Source organism: Neohortaea acidophila, assembly GCF_010093505.1.
Source record: "Neohortaea acidophila strain CBS 113389 unplaced genomic scaffold BDY17scaffold_9, whole genome shotgun sequence".
NCBI lineage: Eukaryota > Fungi > Ascomycota > Dothideomycetes > Mycosphaerellales > Teratosphaeriaceae > Neohortaea > Neohortaea acidophila.
Window position 1 is genome coordinate 724,635 of NW_022985518.1, and position 18,459 is coordinate 743,093.

Sequence of the window (18,459 nt, forward strand, 5' to 3'; positions counted from 1 at the left end):
CCCTCGAGCCACCTATAGCTGTGCTCTCAATGGAATCTTCTCCCACGCTTCCTCGAAGCCAGCAGAGCGAATCCAGGTCGGCATATCTTGGAAACGACGCGTGTTTTCGACAGAATCAATTGCCATGTGGCCCACTAATGCAACGGGAAGCAAGGGTCAGCGGGAGAACGGGTGAGGTGCGAACGAAGAACAGGGTCACTCACTTTGCAACCAGTCATCATACTTCACTCTAAAGTGTGCCTTGTCTTCATACGGCGCGCAAATCTTCTGTCCATGAGCCAGCGCGCGAACCAGCTTCGCGGCGTGGCCGTCGTCGTAGAATTGGCAAACACGATCCGCGATCTCCTCCCAGCCCGACGGTTGCTTGGGTTGATAGCTTCGAATCTCGTCGAGCCGCATGTCGGGACAGCGCCTAGAGGCAAACATGGCGAGGTCCATGCGCACCTTCCATTCGAGGAGGCGCGCCTTGTTGGCGTCGCTGAGCCAGGTTTGTTTGAGGAAGGCGGAGAAGAAGATGGAGGCGTTGACGCAGTGCATGAAGTAGAAGTCGTACATGACGATATTGGGCGGGTGCTGGGCGCCGGCAGTATAGAGGCAGACGGCATTGGTCATTTCGGCCGTCTTTTCTTCCAGCTCGTCGGTGCGGACGTGGAATTGGGCCGCGTAGTCGATCATCTCTGCGCCTGCGCGCGGGATAATGCCGTCACGGATCTTGTTGCCGTCCTCCCAGTGCGCGGCGACCTTGAGCTTGTCGTCGTCGTGGATTTCGTCTAGCAAGTCGGCGATGGATTTCGATGGGGTCTTGCTTCGCAGCTCGGAAGCCTTCTTGTCGGCGGGAAGCAGAAAGTCGGCGATCCAGGCCTCGTGACATGCAGCTTGGGCAAGCGCTTCGGCGATGATGGCCGGCTGGGCAAACTCGATGCCGTAGCCCAGATGGATGATGGGGTGCAAGAAGCCGCCATACATTCGTGCTAGCATATCGTCTGCTCGCTCATCTCCGGCGAAGACGAATTTCTGCAAGACGTCCTGCCATCCGTGCTGGTGGATTTCGTTGCGGAAGAAGTGGAGGAAGGTGTGATATCGATCGCGCACGCCGAGGTGTTTGGTGAAGGTGGAGGGGTCGTTGGTGATGTGCTCCAAGACTGCGTGGTCGACTTCCCCTTTCGGACGTTGGGATTGTTTGTCCTTGTCGTACGCCTTTTGTAGTGTCTGTGGAGAAGCGTTGAGTGCCCAGATGGCGAGCTGATGGTGGACGACGTGGTTGTGAAGGCCGTCGGGATGGAAGAAGATGTGATAATTGTCGTGATTGTGTTGCAGCAGCTCCGAGACCTTGTGGGCCTGTTCCTTGGAGATTCCCGAGCGATAGTATTCGGGTTGGTTGTCTGTAGACAGCTGTACTTTGCTTGCTGTCGCCATGGTTCGCCTCAGATGGATGGAATAGTAAGACAGAGATGCTCGGGGATGGAATCGGAGGATGGCTCGCATCAAACCTGGAATGATTGACAGGAACGAGGGAGAGTGGAACGGGGCAGGATTAAGTAATGCCGACGAGGTGAAAAAGTGGTACGTATCGTAAGCCTGCCTGCTGCTGCTACATCTAGATATCCCAAGTCACATGAACGCAGCAAGGTTGTTAAAGGCAATATACAAGGGCGTGCAGGCGGAGCAAGCAAACCCCGTCACCTCCGTCTCGTGCTCCCCAGATTGGCATGACACAGCGAGCTGGTCCGAGCGTTTTGGGCGATCTGCACCATTAGAGTTTCAACCATCCGCCCAAGCGGTGAATGCTCGGCAGCAGCCGCCGCCCCGACGTCGGGGCAAAGGGCACAGATTTTGTCATCGCGGTCGGTGAGAGAATGATGCACTTATCGCTCCCAAGCTTCACGCCTTGACTCACTCGCTTTTTCACCCACCACGCCCCAATATTGCACTTCTCTCTCAACCTCCCGCCCCCACCCACCATTGTACCTCCCAGTATCCCCCTCACTGAGCACAAGTGTCTCTGCATTCAACAGTCTCGCCAAAAGCCGCCCCAATCATGTGCCCAACTCCCGATGACGAGCCTCAGGGCGTCAACGGGGTGAATGGACACGCCAACGGCACCGCGGCCACCAATGGCACCACCAATGGCACGAATGGCAACCACGACGGCTACAAGTACTGTCCTCGCCTCCCTTACATGACGCGCATGCTTTGCTGACACCTCTAGCAGAGCAATCCACACCGACGCCCCGCCCCGCTTCCAACCCAGCAACCCCTACGCCCCCGTCCAAGACTTCCTCAGCAACGTGTCCAAGTTCAAGATCATCGAATCCACCCTCCGCGAGGGCGAGCAGTTCGCCAACGCCTTCTTCGACACCGAGACCAAGATCAAGATCGCCAAGGCGCTCGATGAATTCGGCGTCGACTACATCGAACTCACCTCGCCCGCCGCCAGCGAGCAGAGCCGGCTGGACTGCGAGGCAATCTGCAGGCTCGGACTCAAGGCCAAGATCCTGACGCACGTGCGTTGCAATATGAGCGATGCCAAGTTGGCCGTGAGCACCGGCGTAGACGGGGTGGACGTGGTCATTGGCACGAGCAGCCATTTGATGGAGCACAGCCACGGCAAGGACATGACCTACATCAAGAACACCGCGCTCGAGGTCATCGAATACGTCAAGGCGGCGGGCAAGGAGATTCGATTCAGCTCCGAGGATTCCTTCCGGAGTAACCTGGTCGACCTGCTTTCCATCTACAGCGCCGTCGACAAGATTGGCGTGCACCGTGTGGGCATTGCGGACACTGTCGGGTATGTGCTCCGTCTTTTGCATGCTTCCTTCCTTCTGTACTGACATTTCTACAGCTGCGCCACGCCACGACAAGTCTATGACCTCGTGCGAACTCTGCGAGGCGTCGTGAGCTGCGACATCGAGACGCATTTCCACAACGACACCGGCTGTGCCATCGCCAACGCCTACTGCGCCCTGGAAGCGGGTGCCACACACATCGACACCTCGGTCATTGGCATCGGCGAGAGGAATGGCATCACGCCTCTCGGTGGGCTCATGGCCCGCATGATTGTCGCCGATCGAGACTACGTCAAGGGCAAGTACCGACTGGAGAAGCTGAAGGAGATCGAGGACTTGGTTGCGGAGGCGGTGGAGATCAACGTGCCGTTCAACAACCCCATCACCGGCTTCTGCGCCTTCACTCACAAGGCCGGCATCCACGCCAAGGCCATCCTGAACAATCCGTCGACGTACGAGATCATCACGCCCTCGGACTTTGGCATGAGCCGCTACGTGCACTTCGCCTCGCGCCTCACCGGGTGGAACGCAATCAAGTCTCGCGCGGAACAGCTCGGCCTGGGCATGACGGACACGCAGATCAAGGCGGTGACCATCAAGATCAAGGCACTTGCGGACATTCGACCGCTTGCCATCGACGACGCGGACAGTATCATTCGGAACTTCCACTTCAACTTGAGCGCGGAGAAGGAGCGGCCGCTGCTGGAGTTGACGCAGGAGGAGAAGAAGATGTTTGTGAAGAAGGAGCAGGAGCTGCATGAGGAGCCGCAGAAGCGGACGATTGATGCTGTTGCAGACGAGCAGGCGGAGGTACCGGCGGCTAAGAAGACTCGGACGGCAACCGTGGCATGATCTGGCAAGACATGATGGCATGGATGGGCGTTGGGGGAGCTTGATTTTAAAAAGTAACGGGAACAGTGCGATGATGCAGACGTGACTGACCGCGAGGCATCGAGAGAGATTACAGCAATCAGCATAACCAGAAGGTTAACTCTACGGAATATTGGCTCATCTTTGGTCACGTGTTCGGCGAGGTAACCTTCCCAGTGCACTGGTGGTGTCAGCGATGGGAACAGGAAGGAATACAGCATGACCGTCGTCCTGTAGGTACGTCTGCCAGGTACCCACCTAGTCTGTGTCGAAGCGAACGCGTGCAGAGGCTGTCAAGCTGTGTGTTAGATTGGAGGATCGACGTGGCGTGCAGCGCGTGTTGCGAGGGAGTTCGTTATCGCTGCGCCTTATCGGCGCGCTAGCGGCGGGCGGGAGCCAGTAGTAAGCTCTCTCTCTCCACCTTGTAGGCCGCGAACCAGACCCAGCACGCCCGTCACCCATCATCCCGCCTCGCCTATGCTTGTCTGTCTCTGACGGTGAGATACCTCTCTCTCTCTCTCCCGGTCGCGCCTAGGATCACCTAATCCATCACCATCCTGCCCTCCAACACCTTGTGTGCTGTCGTTTCCCGCATCGGCATCGCGTTGATCATCCGCCAGTCCCTCGTGAATCTTCCGCCTTTCGCCTTTCCGACCAGCCGGACATCATCCAACGCCGCCGTGTGACTCGAACTCACTTATCAGCCCCCGAGCTCCTCCACCCTCCCATCACGCGTCTCGCCCCTCCCTTACCCCTCCCTACACGCGCCACCTTCGACGGCATCGATTCCTCGAATCATCCCTCGCGGACTCGAACCTTGATCATCGCCGCCAGCGTCACCGCCGCCCAGAGCATGTCGACCGCCTAGATCCCCCCATCATATCATCGCTTGTCGACGATGGATCACTTCTTCGAATCCACCGCCATCAATGATACATAGCCCCGCTTCGCCCCAGATTGTTCTCGGCGGTTGCACAACACATCACCCCCACAACCATCATGGCTGCACGCCCAGCCCCCGGCTCGTCCAGGCGACGGCTCGTTGGTGATGGCGAGTCAGAGCCGGACGAGATCATCGGCGACTTTCAAAGAGGCAAGGAGATTGGAAAGGGCAGCTTTGCCACCGTATACCTGGCCAGACACCGCAAGCGAAAGTCCTATGCAGCCGTCAAGGTGGTGTCGCAGGGGAGGCTGTCCGACAAGCTCAAATTGAACCTCGAGGGCGAGATCCAGATCCTGAGGGACTTGCATCATCCCCATATCGTCGCTCTCTTCGCTTGTCAAGAAACCCCCCGCCACTTCTACCTCATCATGGAGTACTGCCAACTCTCCGACCTCTCCCAGTTCCTCAAGAAACGTGAGTCGTTGGCTACTCTCCCCGAGACCGCGGACATCTTCCGGAGATATCCCAACCCTACCCACGGAGGCTTCAACGAGGTCTTGTCTCGCCACTTCATGAAGCAAATTGCGAGCGCGCTCGACTACCTGCGAAGCCAGGATCTATTGCACCGGGACATCAAGCCGCAGAATCTTCTCCTCAACCCGGCGCCTTCGTATATGTACCGGCAGCGACCCGAAGACGTACCACTCGCCGCCAGCGAGAACTCGCTCGTGCCGGCGGCGGGTGTGCAGAGCCTCCCCATGCTGAAGATTGCCGACTTCGGCTTTGCTCGCCATTTGCCCCAGACATCCATGGCTGAGACGCTGTGCGGCTCGCCACTCTACATGGCCCCGGAGATTCTCCGCTACGAAAAGTACAATGCGCGCGCGGATCTGTGGTCTGTAGGCACCGTGCTGTACGAAATGGTGGTCGGCAAGCCTCCTTTCCGCGCCCCCAATCACGTTGACTTGCTTCGCCGTATTGAGAAGACAAATGACAACATCGTCTTCGACAACCGGAATATGGTCATCAGCCGAGGGATGAAAGATCTTATCCGCAAGCTACTCAAGAAAAGCCCCACCGAGCGCATGACTTATGATGAACTGCTCTCCGATCCTGTCATCACAGATGAGATCCCGGGCCTGGTCGAGGAAGATCGTGTCATGCAAACCGGATCGAAAACCGCAGATCCAGATACCTCGGAGCTAAGTCGCAGACTGGCGAAGCAAGCCATCAACGCTCCAACACCATTGAGTTCCTCTCCAGATAGCACCGCTCCGGCAAAACAGTTTTCAGACGTTGTTCCAGCGTCAGCAATACGCAAGCCTTCTGATCAAGACCTGAAGAAGCGACCCACAGACATCCTCAGGCGGACATCATCAAATGGCAAGCAGAATCAGACCGATACTGCACCTCAGGAGATGGTCAGACGCCCGAGCCAAGCCGAACACCCCAAATTGCGCCGGCCGAGTATGACTCCCCACCTTACCGCACCAGGACGGCAGGAGCTACTCGCAGGACCCTCCAGCGTTCCCGTTTCCGCGCCGAGGATGGAGCGGCGTCCCAGCCGGACATCCCCGTTGACCGGTCCGCCGATGGTGCGTGAGGCTTCAAACGCTGACACCGACCGCGCCCGGGAAGAGCGAGCATTACGTGATGCTCGTGAGCGTACTGCTCAAGACATGGCCTTTGAGAAGGAGTATGTCATGGTGGAGAAACGCGCGGTGGAAATCAATGCCTTTGCGGACGAGCTCGATGCCACCCGCGGCTCGCCGTCAAGAGCAATGATCCGGCGTGCGTCAACGCAAGGACAGCCTCCAATCCCCGCCGGCGTGCAGCCCTCGAGTCCCTCGCGCGCGATGCAGATGGTTGTGGGTAGACCCACTACCACACATCAGCGCATAGGGTCGTTCGAGAGGCGATACGCGCCTGGGCCGCAGTCGGCGACGAACATGCTCACCAAGGCATTGAATGCGGCGAATGTGCGTCTGTTTGGAGCCCTCGGGACTTCGCCACCGTTTGGTTTAGGCGGCAACTCGCCCCCTCGTGGCTACACAGCTTTTCCCGTGTATCCGTCCCCCCCTAGCGCTTTGCTATTGGGGGAAGGTAACGAGTCCAAGACCCCTGTGGACGAAGACACCAAGATTGTCCGAATCATGGAGGATGCGGCACACCGGAGCGATGTCATCTTTGGATTCGCCGAGGTCAAGTACAAACAACTTCTCCCAGCTACACCCTCTGCTCCGGATGCGTTGGGTATTCAGCAGATTGGAGCGCAGGAGAGAGCGTTGACGGCGTCGGGAGAGGATGACGACAAAGACATGACGACGGTGGCACTGGTGGGCGTGGCCGAAGAGGCTTTGGTGTTGTATGTGAAGACACTGGCCATTCTCGCAAAGACTATCGATCTTGCGGGCTACTGGTGGAATCAGCAAAGCCGGTCGAACATTGCCTCTGGAGATCCAGCGCGCAGGCCGCCAGGCGGTAATACCGTGGAGGTTGGGAAGCGGATGAACAGCGTGGTGCAGTGGGCGCGCAACCGCTTCAATGAATGTCTGGAGAAGTCGGAAGTCGTCGGGCGCAGGCTCCAGGCAGCGCAATGGCAGCTTCCAGAAGACCACCCCGGGCATCCCGGCAATCATACGGCAGCGTCGACGCTGGCGCCGGGTGGCGTGACCACCTCGGCCGAGCACATTCACCTGTGCAGCGGCGTGACGGCGGAGAAGCTGATGTTTGATCGGGCGGTGGAGATGAGCCGCGCGTCTGCCGTCGCCGAGCTGGTGGGCGACGACCTGCAAGACTGTGAGATTGGCTACGTCACTTCCATCATGCTGCTGGAGGCTGTGCTGGAGAGCGACGACGAGCCGTTGATGCGCAAGTCGGGTGCGAAGAAGGATAAGCCGGCGGATCAGGTGATCAACGGGATGGAGACTGAGGATCGACAGACTGTGCTCAAGCGTAAGTGTGTGATACTGCCAGGGAACGGACTTGGTGTGCTGACAAGTTGATGCAGTGATTGAAGGCGCCCGGTCTCGTCTGGGCGCTCTCCGCAAGAAGATGCACGCGGCTCGGTCGGCGCGGCGGTCTTCGCACAGTGGAAGTGGACACTCCACACCCAAATCTACGAGCGCGTCTCCTGTCATCACACCCGCCTTGACAGGGACACCACCTCGCTAAACTGTTTAAATTTCGGCTGGTCTTCAGGCGTCGGGGGAATGGCGGCTATGATGGAGTTACAGGAAGCTACGATGTTCATGCGGTGTTTTGATTTTTCTCATAGGGTTTGGGCATTCACGACGAGGAGGCAGTTTGGGAGTGCTTTTCACCTGCTTTTCTGGAATGCTATTTATGACTGGCATCGCAGCACGAAGTTGGATGGATTGGGGGTCTGTCTTCGGTGGGCAAGGCGCGGGGGGGATTTGCAATGACTCGAGCATATGATACCTTGGCAGACGACGGACAGCAACATACTCAGACTGTAGCCGAGAAGTGCCATGTCTTTACGATGACACAAGCTGCGTGAGGCGGTGCTGGCTAGAGCAAGGCTTGAGACTTGGTCGTGTCGTCTCCCCGTCGTGTTAGGGTAGAACCCTAGTGCCTGCCTCGACGCAAGCCCGCTGCCAGCCGATCCAGACTTGCTCGTCCTACGTCAACGACAGCCGCCGCGATCATACGGCTGACACTGTCGCAAAACAAAGCCTTATCCTAATACCGGGCACCTCGTGGGCTGTGGCAGGCCTTGCGATCATGCGGCTCCCTTGGAAACATACTTGAACCCCAAGAGCGATATCCGGACGGAAGCGAGTGCAGTAACGCGCGACGGAAGTCGACGCCACTGCCCTGCCAACATGCCCATCCGCTCCACGGGCTGTTTGACGTGTCGCAAACGCAAGATCCGGTGCGACGAGGGCCGTCCGGGGTGTGAGCGATGCGCCATCCACGGCGTCCCGTGCCTGGGCTACCGCGCCGATCAGCCCGCTGAGATTGAATTCAAGGACCAGACCAGCCTGACAGCCAAACGTGCGGAACAGAGGTATAAGTCGAAGAATGCCGGGGCGAGAAGTAGCAGCAGCGGCGGCACGCCAGACTCCTCGGCGCACACCGGGGCCCTCTCACGCACGACCAGCTCCTCCAGCGACTCCGTCGATGAGGGCCTCCTCTCCGAAACCCAGATCATGCAAATCCTCGCGGCCAACAAACCCAGCAGTGCCTCGCCCGTCCGCTTCCTGAGCCCCATCGCCGAGCGCGCGCAGCTATATCAGGAGTTCATCGCGAGCTACTTTCCCAAGCGCCGCTACGGCCTGCAGAGCGGCCACTTCACCTTCTTCCAAGCCGTCGTGCTCAAACGCTCCGACCAGGTCGTACTGGAGCAAGGCCTCGACGCGCTGAGCCTCGTGCAGCTCGGCAGCCTCCACAAGGACCAGCGCCTGCTCAAGCAAGCGGGCCGCGTGTACGGCAAGGCGCTCAACAGCCTCGCCCTCGCCATCGGCCGCGGCGACTTTATGCACGACGACGATGTGCTGGCCGCCGTGTCGTGCCTCGCCATCTGTGAGCTCTTCGAGGAAATCGCCAACATGGGCGGAGGCTGGGCGAAGCATGTGCAGGGCTCGAATGTGCTCTTCACGGCGCGTGGCCCGGAGAGCTTCAAGTCCGAGCTGGCGATGCTGATTTACTCCAATGTCAAACATGGCAGTTTAATCTGGGCGCTGATATCGCGGAAAACGCCGTTCATGGTGGACGAGCAGTGGGAAGAGTTGGCGTTGCGGGTACCGCATGCCACCGAGGATCCAGAGACCGCCTTTTACTCCCTGGCGCTGAGAGTGCCGGTCATGCTGCAGCGGTACGATGAGATCAACACCACTTCGCCTACGGCCGAATGGGAGATTGAGGCGGTGCTGGACGAATGCAAGGCGTTGGAGCTGCAGTTGCGAGAGTGGTGGACGGAGTGGCAGGACGGCGCGACGGTGGACAACATGAACGATCTCGAGCTACGGCCTATCGACGACTTTCCCACCTTCACCTCGCTCGTCCCCGACCGCACCTTCGAGCACGCCTACTCTTTCCCCGATTTCCAGACGGCCTACCTCTATTCCGTCTTTTGGATAGTGATGCACTACCTGCGCTCCAACATCCAATCGCTCCAAAAGACGCGTCACGAGATCTCCGTCGATTGGTATCCCGACGCCGACGACGTTGTCCACGAAGACGAGCTGCTGGGCTACGTCTTGAACCTGTGTCAATGCATTCCGTTCTTCGTGGAGCCAATCAGCTGCTCCGCCGGACACATCGGCATCTTTCTCCCGATGCGCGTCGCCGCATTCTACTTCACAGCCCATGGCCATTGGCAATGGCTGAAGTGGATTGGCGCGGTGAGGAACAATGTCTTCACCAAAGGCCTGTCTCCTCCCGTGGTTCCCAATCGACCGAATTTTGCGCTTCCCACCAGGCCGTCGGATCCTTGAAGCATTCGGAATCATCGTCAAAATTCTTCAATCCCCATCGGGATTCAACAGCACGTCTTCCGCCGCAGGATCACATTGTTCAGCGAGCCGCAGCTCCTCGTCCAACTCCGCGATTTCAGGATCTACCTTGTCGCCCAAGTCCTTCAAACCAAGGAACTTCCGCCCCTCAAGCTTCTCGGGGAGGTACTCTTGCACGACTCTTCCGTTCAGGTAGTCCGGATTGTACTTGTAGTCCTTCCCATACCCGATCTCGGTCATCAGCTTCGTAGGCGCATTGCGCAGATGGTACGGAACGGGCAGGCCAGCGATTCCCGGTTCGCGCAGCGCAGCGTATGCGGCGTTTAGCCCACGGTACGCGCGAGTCGACTTCGGCGCGAGACACAACGCAACGGTGCAATGTGCAAGATTGATCCGGCATTCCGGCATTCCAATCTTCTCGGCAGCGCTGTATGTGGCCGTTGCGAGCGGCAGCATGCTATTGTCCGCCAGCCCAACGTCCTCACTGGCGATCACGACCATGCGGCGCGCGACGTAGAGCGGATCCTCGCCACTTTGCAACATTCGCGCTAGATAGTACAGGGCGGCATCTGGATTGGAGCCGCGCACGGATTTGTGGAAGGCGGAGATGGTGTCGTAATGCTGGTCGCCCGCTCGGTCGTAGACCAGGGTCTGCGTCAGGCTCTTCTTGATGTCTTCCGAGGTGGTGGTGGACGACTTTGCGCACAAGTCGAGGGCGAGTTCCAGCAGGTTGAGCCCGGTGCGCGCATCGCCGTCTGCGAATGCGGCGAGGTATCGGAGAAGTGCATAGTCGTCTTCAACGAGGAGGTGGTGATTAGGTTGCTGGGAGTTCTGCGAGCCGCCATTAGGCAGCGCGTCTTCTGCCGCATCCACAGACAGCGTCGGTACTTCTCTCAATAAAGCTCGCCTCAGAATCCCAAACACATCCTCGTCGTTCAGTTTCGCGAGCGTGAAAGTCCGACACCGACTCAACAGAGCATTCACCACCTTGAACGATGGATTCTCCGTTGTCGCCCCGATCAGCGTCACCTGGCCCGCCTCCACCGGTCCGAGGAATACATCCTGCTGACTCTTGCTAAAGCGATGAATCTCATCGCAGAAGATGATCGTCTTCCTCCCGGTGAGTCCCAGCTCATTCCTCGCCTCCGCAAACAGCTTCTTGCACTCCGCCACCCCGCTCGACGTACTGTTGATTTCGACGAAGCGCGTGCCCGCCGTCTGTGCGATCAAGCGTGCAATTGTCGTCTTGCCCGTGCCTGGACCACCCCACAGGATCATCGAAGGTACGCGATCGGTGAGGATCAGGTTGCGCAACACACCGTCCGCACCGACGAGGTCCTGTCCGGCGACTTCGTCGAGGGTCCGTGGGCGCATGCGCTCCGCCAGAGGGGCGTGGCTATTCTTCGCCTTCTTCGCGACGGGTTGTTTGGGCCGCTCATCTTCGCTTGTTGCTCCACCACCTCCCTCTTCTTGTAGTTGCTCTGCCGATCTTTTCACTCCGTTGGCGGGCGACGATGGTTGTTGGGTCGCAGCGGTCTGCGTGTTGGTGGAACCGTTCACGGATGGCGAAGAAGCAATATTCGCGCCATCGTCTCGGAAACCAACGTTCCGTTTCGGCGCAGGAGTGAAAAAGGCGGCGGTGGGCTTGGAAGTCGCGAGTTTGGATTGTGTCGAGGACGGGAGAGCGGCGGGTTGGTCAATGTAATCGCGGCATTCCGAATCGATGTGACGATTGATATCCGATTCTTTCACCGGCTTCTCGCATATCGGACACGCGACCATTTGTACAAGGCGTGGCCGGTGCGATTCGCTGTGCGAGGAGATGCGACCTGGAGGCCGAGAGGTCAGAACACTTTACGCGGGTCGAGAAGACGCGATTGTCAAGCCCGAGCTTTGCCCGGCCGAAGACGTCACGATTCTGTCGCGCGGGCTCTCACGTGACGTCCAGTTCCATGCCGACGGCGAAAAGGAATTGTATGTAGAAATGCCATGAGCTTGCTCCATGGGTATGAACAAAGTTGGGCTTGTGTGAGCATGAGAAGGACTGGTCATGGGTAGGACGATTTACTCGGAATGATATGTACATAACGCCACCCCAAACATCGCTCGCGTTGAATTGACCGCTTCAAGACCTTCGTCCCTGCGCCACAGAGCTCTCTCTAAGTGAATGCCATACTCTTCTTGATCTCCGCAATGGCGAGAGCCGGGTTCAGGCCCTTTGGACACGTGCGAGAGCAGTTGAGGATGGTGTGGCAGCGGTACAGGGCCATGCTGTTGTTCAACGCATCCTTGCGCTGCTCCGTCTTCTCGTCTCGCGAGTCGGCGATCCAGCGGTACGATTGGAGGAGCACGGCCGGGCCAAGGTACTCCTCGCTGTTCCACCAGTACGAGGGGCAGGAGGTGCTGCAGCAGGCGCAGAGAATGCACTCGTAAAGGCCGTCAAGCTTGGCTCGGTCTGCCTTGGATTGGCGGTTCTCACGTCCCTGTGGATGATTGTCAGCTTAAGTACCCGAGTGGTAGGTCACATGGATGATAAGAACGCACATCTGGTGGCGGCGTGTCGCGCTGGAGGTATGGCTTGATGGATTTGTATTGTTTGTAGAAGTGAGTCAGGTCTGGCACGAGATCCTTGACGACGTAGGTGTGCGGGAGGGGGTAGATGCGGGACTCTTTGCTCGTGTCGGTGGGAATGCGGCCTGTTTACGAGGGTTAGTTGGTGGCTCTTTGGTGTCGGATTTCTAGGCTACGCACATAGACAAGCCAAGGTGTTGATGCCATCAATGTTCATCGCACAGCTTCCGCAGATGCCCTCTCTACAGCTTCGTCGAAAGGTAAGAGTCGGGTCGACCTCGTTCTTGATCCGGATCAGTGCATCCAACATCATCGGCCCGGTCTTGTTCAAGTCGAGGGTGTAGGTCTGCATCTTGGGCTTCGACGTCGGCTCGTCAGGATTCCACCGGTAGACCTGGAACTTCTTGATTTTTGCGTCGGTGCCAGCCTGGGGATCTTCGATGGTGGAGGTCTTGGACTCGGAGACGGGAGAGCGGTTGGGGGTGGTGATGGGCGACGCGGCGGGGATGGAGTCTTTGCCGCTTTCGATGGTCGTGGCCATGCCTCGCCGAAGGGTGAGAGGCGCTAGGCGCCGGGTTGCTAGTCGAAGGGCCATTGTGAGAGAGGTGTGGTGTTGTGGTGGCAATGGGAAGGAAGGGAAGTCGGAGGTCGCTTTCACGATTCTATGATGATTGCCCCGAGCTTAAGGAAGTCTTGGCGGGTAAGGCGACTCGGCTAGACGCTGATAGGTGGAAACTTCGCAGCGCATTATTCCCGGCTGGCAAGCGCGATGCAGTGTCGTCTGTACAATACACACAAGTTACATCGGATGAGGGAACATGGCGATATACGACGGAGCTTATCCTACAGTAAAGCAAGTATTCCAACAACTCCTGATCTATGGACAATCCCTTGTTGGTACATCAGTTCTCTCCCCCCGCTAAACGCACAATCCTACCCACTCTCATCCCCTCACCGTTTTCCTTTCTCGCGGTCGTCGAGGGCAATACAGGCCGCGGCGATCATACTGAGGTCGACGTTCGCAGCAACCGTGACATAGTACTGTATTGCATCTCAAGATTAGCAAGTCGTCACCCCATCAGCGGATGCAAAGAGCAACTCACGGTCTGCGCGTTTCCAAAGACCTGCCTTGCGTTCATGAAGGAGCGCTGAATCATGGCCACGGGTCTTCCATTCAAGGTGATTTGCGCCTTGCGCTCGATCCAGTTGCCCTTCACCTCCAGCTCAATCTGCTGCCCGTCCGCGGCATTGCGGAAGTGCACCGTACTCCTGCTGCCGATCACCTGAAAGTGGCCTCGGATCTCAAAGTCGGCTTGGCCGTCGGGGCTCTCGCCGCGGAAGCTCATCAGGACGTTCATGAGCTTGTTGGAGAGGGTGAAGATCTCGTTGTCTTGCATGTCGGTGAAGCGCTTCTTGGCGTGCAAGGAAATCGCCTTGCCCTTGCATTTGCACACGCTCATGCCCTCGGTGCTCTGGATGAGAAAGTCATCGCCGGAGAAGGAGAAGACCTTCTCGCGGAGCACGAGAGTGACTTGCTCGGGGCAGTAGACTCGGTAGCTGGCCGGCTGAGGCCCGAGGGGCGGATTGAAGGGCGCGAGGAGAACGGGAGGCGATTGGAACATGTTGTGGGAATGTGTCGCCTGTATTGCTCGTGTGCCAGAAGCTTGAGAAGCGATAGGAGGAGCGATGTGAATGGGGAATGAGTACGAGAGCGAAGGAGGAGCGATGCGTGGTATTTAACGCGGCTCTTCAGCTGCAATTTTGAAACGAATGCTGCCTAGATTTACGACGGGGCTGTGATGGCTGGCTACACTTGACGTGACATTGGGATGATCGACAACACCATGGCACCACTACCACCAGCTGAGGCTCAGCTCATCCGCAGAAACTAGAGCCCTATGCGTCGCCAACTCGCGAGGGTAGGGCCGGCCTTCTTGCTGCCTGACGCCCGCGGGGTTACATGCGCTCGCTCTATTTTGAGGCCTTGCACTAAGCCCAATTTGGCCGCAGGCTGTGCGCTCGGCTTTGCATATCGCGACTTTTTTTCCTCCGCGGCTGTGTCGTGCCACCAAACTCACCACACCTCCACTTCCCGTTGCAACGACAATGAGCACTCACGCCACCACCACCATGGTGGAAGGAAAAGCACAGCCATACACTTTCGACCTGGGTCACCTGCTCTGCAACGATCCCAACCCGCTTGCTCCGCTGCCCGAAGAGAGCAAGGAAGCCGTTCTTGCAGCGACCGCCCGCGACTGTGCTCAAGCACTCATCAACCAACTCCTCACCGTGTGCCCCATCTCGCGTGCACCAGACGATGGTAATCTCCAACTGACGGTCCCGCCCCCGGACACTCAGCTGCCGCGCGAGAAGCCGGTGCCAAAGGAAAAGGAGAAGACCAGGTGGGCCAAGTTTGCGGAGAAGAAGGGCATCAAGGCAAAGCGCAAGGATGGCAAGCTGGTGTATGATGAAGCAAAGGGTGATTGGGTGCCGAAGTATGGGTACAAGGGGAAGAAGACGGACGCCGGTGACAATTGGTTGGTCGAGGTTGACGAGAAGGCGGAGCGAGAGCGGAATGATGTGGCGGACGGAGCACGCAAGAAGGCGAAGAAGCAGCGGTGAGATGTTGGTGGCATGAACTGCGTAGGATGCGTCTGATGCGACCGTCTTCTCCGCTGTTGCACGAGACTGCAGAGAGTTTCCGACCGACTACAACACGAGGGAACATAGCGTTCCCCAGCATCAACTACTACCTTTAACCTATACACGATGGTAGAGATGCAGTTGGTTCGAGGCAGGGGTGCCATGGCATATGCATGTCTTGGCATGCACACTGGCAAGGCAGGAGCGCCCGGGGCACATGCCTGCCTCGACTTTACCTTGACTCCACCTCCTCCCGTCCTCGCAACCTGGGTCCTACTATTGCACGACAAGCCGAACGCGGCCGAGGAAAGCACGAATGGCGTTGTCCAGACGAGGCTCATCGAGCCGCAGTACGCCGATGACGGCAACGGGCAGTGAAGCATCTGCCACCACGACAAATCGACTCTCCGCACCTCATCCTCTTTCAGTCCACTCCGGCACCTTTCAAACTGGCGACTACATCACTACCGCATCCCGGCCCAGGACCAGCCGCCGGAGTACTGCCCGACCAAGCACCGCTCGTCCCCGCACTGGCATTTCAACCCTGGGTGTGCCGGATCAAGAGATTGTCTGTGCGGTCAGTGAGTCGCGCGGCATCTCGCCCACCGTCGGCCTGGCCTTTGTCAATTTGGACACTGGCGAGGCCGTTCTCAGCCAAATCAGCGATAGTCAGACCTACGTCCGAACCGTTCATAAATTGCTTGTCTACAATCCCTCCACTGCTCTCATCGTCGGCACCGCTGCCAATCCAAAGTCCAAGCTGTTTTCCATCATCGAAGAGAGCGTGGAGCCCTTGGGCACTACCATCGAGCTTCTAGATAGACGCTACTGGGCCGAGACGACTGGTCTTGAGTACATTCAGCAGCTCGCTTTCGCTGAAGATGTCGAGACTGTGAAGACCGCCGTCGGTGGCAACTACTACGCGGTGTGTTGCTTCGCTGCCGTGCTGAAATACGTCGAGCTCAGCATGGGCAAGACGTTTCCATTCCGCTCCCTCCGCATCAAGTATGAGCCGTCGGAAGGCTCCATGATGATCGACCTCTCCACTATCCATTCTCTGGAGCTGGTGCAGAACTTGCATAATACAAAGTCTAAGGAGTGCCTTTTCGGATTGTTGAACCAAACACTCACGCCGATGGGTGCTCGATTACTTCGTGCAAACATCCTGCAGCCTCTAACCAATCCCGATACGCTCAACACTCGTTACGAAGCCGTTGAGGAGCTCAGCACCAAGGAGGAGATGTTCTTTGCTGCCAGAGCAGCACTGAAACCCTTCCTCGATGTCGACAAGATGCTTACACAGCTCATCTTGATTCCGACCCAGCCCACGCTCAAAGACACGGAGCAAGCCGTCAACAATGTCATGATGCTGAAGCAATTCGTCAGCCTCATCCCATCAGTCTTTGAAGCGCTGACGGGCTCTCGATGCAGCATGCTACACGAGATCCGTGGTCTATGCAATCCTGATCACATTGATCCCATCCGAAAGCTCATCAACGATGTCATCAATGAAGATGTCACTTTCGCAAAGAAGCCTGTCGAGTTGCGTAACCAGCGGTCCTACGCAGTACGATCTGGCGTCAACGGCTTGCTGGATGTTGCTCGCCAAACGTACCATGAGTCTATGAACGATGCCTATCAGCACGTCACCGAGCTGAAGGAAGAGCACAACCTTGACCTCAACCTCAAGTTTGAGGCCACAAGACAATTCTTCCTGCGTCTTTCTGCCAGCGAACTCGAGGAGCGAAATTTGCCCGCGGTCTTCATCAACGCGTATCGCAAGAAAGACATTATTGAATGCCAAACGCTACGTTTGATGAAGCAAAACCAAAAGATTGCCGATGCTCATACCGAAGTGTTGTTGATGAGCGACAAGTCGGTGCAAGACGTGATTGTCAGGGTGAGAGAACACATGTCGATCCTGTTCAAGATTTGCGAAGGCATAGCAGTCCTCGACATGCTCGCGTCCTTCGCCCAAGTCGTCACCAGCAGAGACTATGCCCGGCCACAAATAGGAGATGCCTTAGCCATTCGAGCTGCTCGACATCCCATTCGTGAGAGCATACATAAAGCCGAGTTCGTGCCGAATGATGTGTACGCCACGCAGCAGACGCGATTCCAAGTCATCACCGGCTGCAACATGAGCGGCAAGAGCACCTACATCCGCTCAGTTGCTTTGATGACGGTCATGGCCCACATCGGCAGCTTCGTGCCCGCCGAATTTGCAGTCTTTCCCATCACACGCCAGTTGTTCGCTCGCATATCGCTCGATGACAACGTCGAAGCCAACGTTTCGACATTCGCGGCTGAAATGCGCGAGACGGCCTTCATCCTCCGCAACATCGACCGCCAGAGCATGGCCATCATCGACGAGCTGGGACGCGGAACGAGCACGCGTGACGGCCTGGCCATTGCACTCGCCATCGCCGAAGCACTAGTCCAGAGTAGGGCACTCGTATGGTTCGTGACGCACTTCACCGACCTTGCCCAGATCATGTTGCAGCGCAACGGCGTCGTCAACTACCATCTTGCGGTGGATATGAGCGAGCAAAACAAGATGGAGATGCAATATCGGCTTTCTAGCGGGACGGAACAGCAAGAGCACTACGGGCTGAAGCTCGCGAGGGTCGTTCCTCTGCCCCCGGATGTGCTCGAGCATGCCGAGGAGGTGTCTCGTACGTTGGAGCAACAAGCGAAGAGAAAGAAAAGACGCTCGCTCGGCGTCATTCGCAATCGCCGCCGAGTTTTACTGTTGAACTTGAAAGAGCAGCTTGTGCAGGCTCGTAACGGAAAAATGGAAGGCGAGCAGCTGCGAGAGTGGCTGAAGAGGTTGCAAGGGGACTTTGTGCTGCAGATGACCGCGCTCGAAGAGGAGGAACGAAAGGCTGAGTGGAGCGGGGAGGAGAATGGTGATGGTCCGAGTGTACAGCAGCGTGATCAAGACTTCGATAGTGTCTCTGGGTTCGTACGTGACGCACACGGAGAGAGCGAAATGCTCCTGGGAGACGATGGTGAAGCGTGGATGGCTGGCGGCAATGATGCGGTCGAGCAGGCCGTGCTCCGCCAGGGCTAGTCGAGTCGTTGCTCAGGCACATCATGAATGCAACTCATACATCTGCGTGGCTCTTGATTGAAATAGACGATTAATTGCTCGAGTATAGCTCATGTGCTCGCTAGGTAAGACAGATCCCCAGAAGCGAACGCAAGCAAGTAATCCATGTCTGTA

The 18,459-nt window shown here is 57.6% G+C and overlaps 9 protein-coding genes across 9 annotated transcripts; 5 read left to right on the forward strand and 4 right to left on the reverse strand.

Annotated features, from left to right (window-relative positions):
* Positions 1–12: 12 nt before the first annotated feature.
* On the reverse strand, positions 13–1,416 carry BDY17DRAFT_326573 (uncharacterized protein; the record flags this gene model as incomplete). Its single annotated transcript, XM_033737536.1, has 2 exons — positions 13–134; positions 204–1,416. 2 exons carry the CDS (start codon positions 1,414–1,416, stop codon positions 13–15), a joined length of 1,335 nt encoding a protein of 444 aa, XP_033587262.1.
* Positions 1,417–1,871: 455 nt separating this feature from the next.
* BDY17DRAFT_302242 (uncharacterized protein) lies at positions 1,872–4,066 on the forward strand. Its single transcript, XM_033734373.1, has 4 exons — positions 1,872–2,157; positions 2,213–2,791; positions 2,846–3,840; positions 3,918–4,066. Exons 1-3 carry the CDS (start codon positions 2,039–2,041, stop codon positions 3,639–3,641), a joined length of 1,494 nt encoding a protein of 497 aa, XP_033587263.1. The 5' UTR covers positions 1,872–2,038; the 3' UTR covers positions 3,642–3,840; positions 3,918–4,066.
* A 592-nt stretch (positions 4,067–4,658) lies between these two features.
* On the forward strand, positions 4,659–7,716 carry BDY17DRAFT_255181 (kinase-like domain-containing protein; the record flags this gene model as incomplete). Its single annotated transcript, XM_033731506.1, has 2 exons — positions 4,659–7,497; positions 7,553–7,716. The coding sequence occupies 2 exons, from the start codon at positions 4,659–4,661 to the stop codon at positions 7,714–7,716; spliced, it is 3,003 nt and encodes a 1,000-aa protein (XP_033587264.1).
* Positions 7,717–8,387: 671 nt separating this feature from the next.
* BDY17DRAFT_312540 (uncharacterized protein) lies at positions 8,388–10,001 on the forward strand (the record flags this gene model as incomplete). The annotated part of the gene is made up of 1 exon (XM_033735632.1): positions 8,388–10,001. The coding sequence occupies one exon, from the start codon at positions 8,388–8,390 to the stop codon at positions 9,999–10,001; it is 1,614 nt and encodes a 537-aa protein (XP_033587265.1).
* Positions 10,002–10,028: 27 nt separating this feature from the next.
* On the reverse strand, positions 10,029–11,801 carry BDY17DRAFT_255543 (DNA polymerase III, clamp loader complex, gamma/delta/delta subunit; the record flags this gene model as incomplete). Its single annotated transcript, XM_033731537.1, has 2 exons — positions 10,029–10,841; positions 10,908–11,801. 2 exons carry the CDS (start codon positions 11,799–11,801, stop codon positions 10,029–10,031), a joined length of 1,707 nt encoding a protein of 568 aa, XP_033587266.1.
* A 239-nt stretch (positions 11,802–12,040) lies between these two features.
* On the reverse strand, positions 12,041–13,209 carry BDY17DRAFT_302248 (succinate dehydrogenase iron-sulfur protein). The gene is made up of 3 exons (XM_033734374.1): positions 12,771–13,209; positions 12,564–12,715; positions 12,041–12,502 (listed from the first exon to the last, which is right to left on the reverse strand). The coding sequence occupies exons 1-3, from the start codon at positions 13,183–13,185 to the stop codon at positions 12,179–12,181; spliced, it is 891 nt and encodes a 296-aa protein (XP_033587267.1). The 5' UTR covers positions 13,186–13,209; the 3' UTR covers positions 12,041–12,178.
* A 132-nt stretch (positions 13,210–13,341) lies between these two features.
* BDY17DRAFT_302249 (tubby C-terminal-like domain-containing protein) lies at positions 13,342–14,669 on the reverse strand. Its single transcript, XM_033734375.1, has 2 exons — positions 13,694–14,669; positions 13,342–13,631 (listed from the first exon to the last, which is right to left on the reverse strand). The coding sequence occupies exons 1-2, from the start codon at positions 14,210–14,212 to the stop codon at positions 13,542–13,544; spliced, it is 609 nt and encodes a 202-aa protein (XP_033587268.1). The 5' UTR covers positions 14,213–14,669; the 3' UTR covers positions 13,342–13,541.
* Positions 14,670–14,696: 27 nt separating this feature from the next.
* On the forward strand, positions 14,697–15,212 carry BDY17DRAFT_326579 (ribosomal biogenesis regulatory protein; the record flags this gene model as incomplete). Its single annotated transcript, XM_033737537.1, has 1 exon — positions 14,697–15,212. One exon carries the CDS (start codon positions 14,697–14,699, stop codon positions 15,210–15,212), a length of 516 nt encoding a protein of 171 aa, XP_033587269.1.
* A 379-nt stretch (positions 15,213–15,591) lies between these two features.
* BDY17DRAFT_255613 (muts domain V-domain-containing protein) lies at positions 15,592–18,306 on the forward strand (the record flags this gene model as incomplete). The annotated part of the gene is made up of 1 exon (XM_033731542.1): positions 15,592–18,306. The coding sequence occupies one exon, from the start codon at positions 15,592–15,594 to the stop codon at positions 18,304–18,306; it is 2,715 nt and encodes a 904-aa protein (XP_033587270.1).
* Positions 18,307–18,459: the final 153 nt, after the last annotated feature.